We start from the raw sequence: 4,270 nt of genomic DNA, 5'->3' as shown, positions 1-4,270 counted from the left end.
GAAAACAAAACACATTGACAATCAGTCTTCAGCCTATCTGCATTCTTATTAGATGCCCTACCTAATTTCAATACAAATGTTGACTTTTCAATGGCAATATCTTTTGAGAAATTCAAGGTACATATGAGTCCAGGTTTACATCTTACGCTTTACATACCGGCGACACCTGAAAAATGTCACATATACATGCTATTGATATTTATTTAATTATTCTTGATAAATTTGTTCTAAGAATAATAACACCATCTTTTTATTTTATTTTGTACATAATTTAATCCAATAATTATAATAAATACAATTTTGAAATTATTGCTAAAATATCGTCAAATTATTTTCACTTTTTGTGTATTGTATATGCAATATATCAAGATATATAATAAATTCCCAGGTTTCTAACGATTGAAAATATTGATGCAATAAAGAAAATATTGGTTGGGATATTCATAAAATCACCTCTTATTCCGTTTGTCCATCTGTTTATCCGACCGTTATTTCGAATTGAATTATTTTAGTTAAAAATCATATTTAATAAAAGAAATTATTCAAAAAAAGTCACATTACAGATAGAAGATAAGGGTAAATTTAATGCATAAACGATAAGTTTTGCGAAATTACCTATGATTGATATGATCATAAAAAATTCTGAGCATGATTCATCTATAAAAAATGGAATTTCCAAATCCGAAGTAAAAGGATTATGCCTATAATAAATCTGACGATTTTGAAAAGCGATTTGACGATTGTAATGTACCAACCCAGAGCAAAGGGATATACAGTTTATATATTTTAAGCATTATTTATTTATTAGAATATTTAATTCTTCACGCTTAATAATAAGACCACGGTACAAAAAGCAGTTTGGTTACTTAACTATAATATCAAAAATATTCCAACGCAGCGATTGTTCTATTTACTTCCATAATCATATACAAAAATTGCTTTACCGAACCGTTTACTTGATGGTGCTGTTACTTGTTTGACAGGAATTTTAATGAGAGTATAAATTGTATGCTGATAATTTAGAAAATTATTGTTTTGTCAAAACAATTAGTTGATCAATAACTAATTGAAGAATTAAAGGACTTTGAAGCAAAGTTTGTTTTGATTACTTATCTCAATTTACCTCAAACTCTTTGAGGGTATTTGAGTTATTTATTTTAATATATTAATTTCTTTAAAAAATTCACTTGTAAATAGTGCCTACCGAAATTTTCCATTTTTAATAGTTATTCGTGACAAAACATAGTTGATAGATTTAACATTTGGTTAAAAGTGTTTTTTGTTTTCTAATTCAGTGTTCTTCAACTTCTTAACATAAAATCATGTGGTTAATTACTTTTGCATTGGTAGGTGTGTTCTATTTTTATTGGAATTTTATCCGACCATTAAATACATGGAAAAATTATGGTATCCCATATATTAAAGGATGGCCTTTGGTGGGAAACTTTTTAAAAAATGCTTTGAAAAGAGAATCTTTTGGTGATGCAGTTATTTCCATGTATAAAGCTTTTCCAAATGAACCGTAAGTTTTATTCTTCATTTTTATTAAACTTTACTAAAAAACAATAGTGAAGGCGGGTATTTAAGTCATTAGTAACATCTATTTTTAATAGTTTCGGACTCATCTGCTCAGTTCGTAACTCGCATTTGTAATACGTTTATATTGGTTTCCTGTACGTAATAGTCTTATTATTATACGATCATAATAAAGTTTAAAAATTGACAAAACTTTACTTGCCTTAATTTACTTGTGCAAATAATCATCATAGTACACAAAATTGTCAATTAGTCATCATGGAGTTAAATAGTTAAATTATATCACACGGTAATAGCGGCCATATTTGTTTTCTTTTGAAGGTGGTATCCACTTTCAGTTGTCTTATAAATTTTTATCAAATAATATTAAGATCTTAATAATGCTAATTCGCAAAATAAACCAAACATAATATCGAGTTAAAACTTCACACTGACAGAACCCCTGCCATTGCTTGAAATACAATTAGTAATAATTATTTAAAAAAAATGTTTTTTATTTTTTTAGATATTGTGGATCTTTTGTATTTTCTGCACCACGGTTACTGATTCGTGACGCGAATTTACTAAAGGATATTGGGATCAAAGATTTCGATCATTTTACGGACCACACAAAAATATTTTTTGGCGATGGTTTCGATCCTATATTCGACAAAAACTTATTTTCATTGGACGGTAAATCTATTTGAGGAAAGAGTATCTAAACCGACAAAGAACCATTAATTGGGACTTTTTCTTTAAAACTAACTTATGGAATCCTTAAAATATAAGTTCTTACTAATATATATGAAGTTTATTGATTGGATCTCATTAATTCTGATCTAAGGCTTACGTCAAGTAATAAATGACGTTTTTAGCATGTATTGAACTTAAAAGATCAAAAATCTGATTTACATAAGACTTTGGTTAGTTATAATTAAAATGTAAATTAATTTCAATTAAATTTTGAAAACTTAACTAAAATGATCTACAATTTTGGCCATCTTATACTTAATGATTCTTTTTTGGGATAGATATTTCGCCTGTTATAATAATTTAAATTTCCGTAACAATTTTTTGTTTTTATACAGGACAAAACTGGAGGGATATGAGGGCAACTTTAAGTCCAGCATTTACTGGCAGTAAAATGCGTGGTATTTTTGTTCTAATGAATGAATGTGGAAATCAATTAGTGAACTATCTAAATGACAAAATAAAAGCAGAAAACAATCAAAAACATTTAGAATTGGAATTAAAGGATTTGTTCACTAGATTTACAAACGATATAATTGCAACCACAGCTTTCGGTATTAAGGTTGATTCACTTAAAGAACCAGAAAATAAATTTTATTTAATGGGTCGTGAGGTCACTTACTTTTCAACTTTTCGATTTTTCTTAATGAATTTTATACCAACAATCATGAGGGTTTGTGCAATTTATATATATTTTTCAAAACAATGACTGATTTTCTAAAGAAATATAGAAATTTTCTTCGTGTTAGAAATATTTTACAAGTGTAAGGCCAATCGAAGGTATAAAATTTGATTTATTGCATAAGGTTCCGAATGGCTAAATAATAAAAATAAAAATTTCGATAGGTTTTCTTGTAGAAATGTCAAATTTTGTTCATTTATATTTTAGTTAAATACATTTTCAGTAATATCCTCAATTTTGATTTTTAGCTTTTAAATATAGGAGTATTATCAAAAGCGGCTTGTGACTATTTCCGGAATTTAGTTTTCCAAACTATTAGTATGAGAGAAACTCAAAAAATTGTACGTCCCGACATGCTTAACATATTACTTCAAGCCAAAAATGGTCTTTTAAAAAATGATGACAAAGGTGATGATAATGGAGGATTTGCCGCTGCTACTGAAGGAAAAGTTGGAGGAAAAATTAGTAAGATAATAACATTCAACTAATATCAAATAGACTTTAAAACTATATCTTTTTATAGGAAAATTGACCGACGAAGACGTAACAGCACAAGCATTTATATTCTTCTTAGCAGGTTTCGATACTGTCTCCACAGCTATGTGTTTCATAGTTTATGAGTTAGCTTTAAATCCTGATATTCAGGAACGTCTTTATTCAGAAATCAATGATGCACTTGATGGAAATCCCAATGCAGAAGTCACTTATGAAACACTTCATAAAATGAAATATTTAGATATGATTATTTCTGAAAGTTTACGAAAATGGCCTCCAGCGGTTTTCATTGATAGAGAATGTACGAAACCATACCGGCTAAAAGCTAATAATGGTAAAGAAATTATGATACCAACAGATATGGGTATAGTCATACCTATAATGGGCATTCACCGTGATCCAAAATATTATCCTAATCCAGAAAAATTTGATCCAGAACGATTTAGTGATGAAAATAAGAGTAAAATTAACATGAACGCATATCTTCCGTTTGGTGTTGGACCCCGAGTTTGTATTGGTACGAAGATTATTTTAATTTTGTTATCTCGATAAAATACTTACAATTTTTTTAAATTCTAGGTTCTAGATTTGCATTAATGGAAACCAAAATTCTTATTGTACATTTGATTAGAAATTTTGAAGTCATTCTAACAAGCAAATCAACAGTTCCACCAAGATTATCAACGCAGTCATCTAATATGGCTATTGAAAATGGCTTTAATGTTGGATTAAAGCCTAGAAACTTTTGATACATTTTAATCTAAAATAAAACTTGTAAATACAACTAGGATTAAGGATCATTTGTAAATATTTTTGTATGTTTATTAA

General features: G+C 28.1%; 1 protein-coding gene across 2 annotated transcripts; it reads left to right on the top strand.

Annotated features, from left to right (window-relative positions):
* Positions 1-1,068: 1,068 nt before the first annotated feature.
* Positions 1,069-4,270, top strand: LOC123293923 (cytochrome P450 9e2-like). 2 transcript variants are annotated; one of them, XM_044874917.1, is made up of 6 exons: positions 1,069-1,522; positions 2,042-2,208; positions 2,604-2,938; positions 3,196-3,412; positions 3,471-3,959; positions 4,022-4,270. In XM_044874917.1, the coding sequence occupies exons 1-6, from the start codon at positions 1,323-1,325 to the stop codon at positions 4,189-4,191; spliced, it is 1,578 nt and encodes a 525-aa protein (XP_044730852.1). In that variant the 5' UTR covers positions 1,069-1,322; the 3' UTR covers positions 4,192-4,270. The 2 variants fall into 2 exon arrangements, with proteins under 2 accessions (XP_044730852.1, XP_044730854.1); XM_044874919.1 differs by having other exon boundaries at positions 3,471-3,981; positions 4,022-4,111.

Source organism: Chrysoperla carnea, chromosome 2 (assembly GCF_905475395.1).
Source record: "Chrysoperla carnea chromosome 2, inChrCarn1.1, whole genome shotgun sequence".
NCBI lineage: Eukaryota > Metazoa > Arthropoda > Insecta > Neuroptera > Chrysopidae > Chrysoperla > Chrysoperla carnea.
The sequence above is the reverse complement of the archived record's forward strand: the minus strand, read 5'-3'. Positions and strand labels throughout refer to the sequence as shown.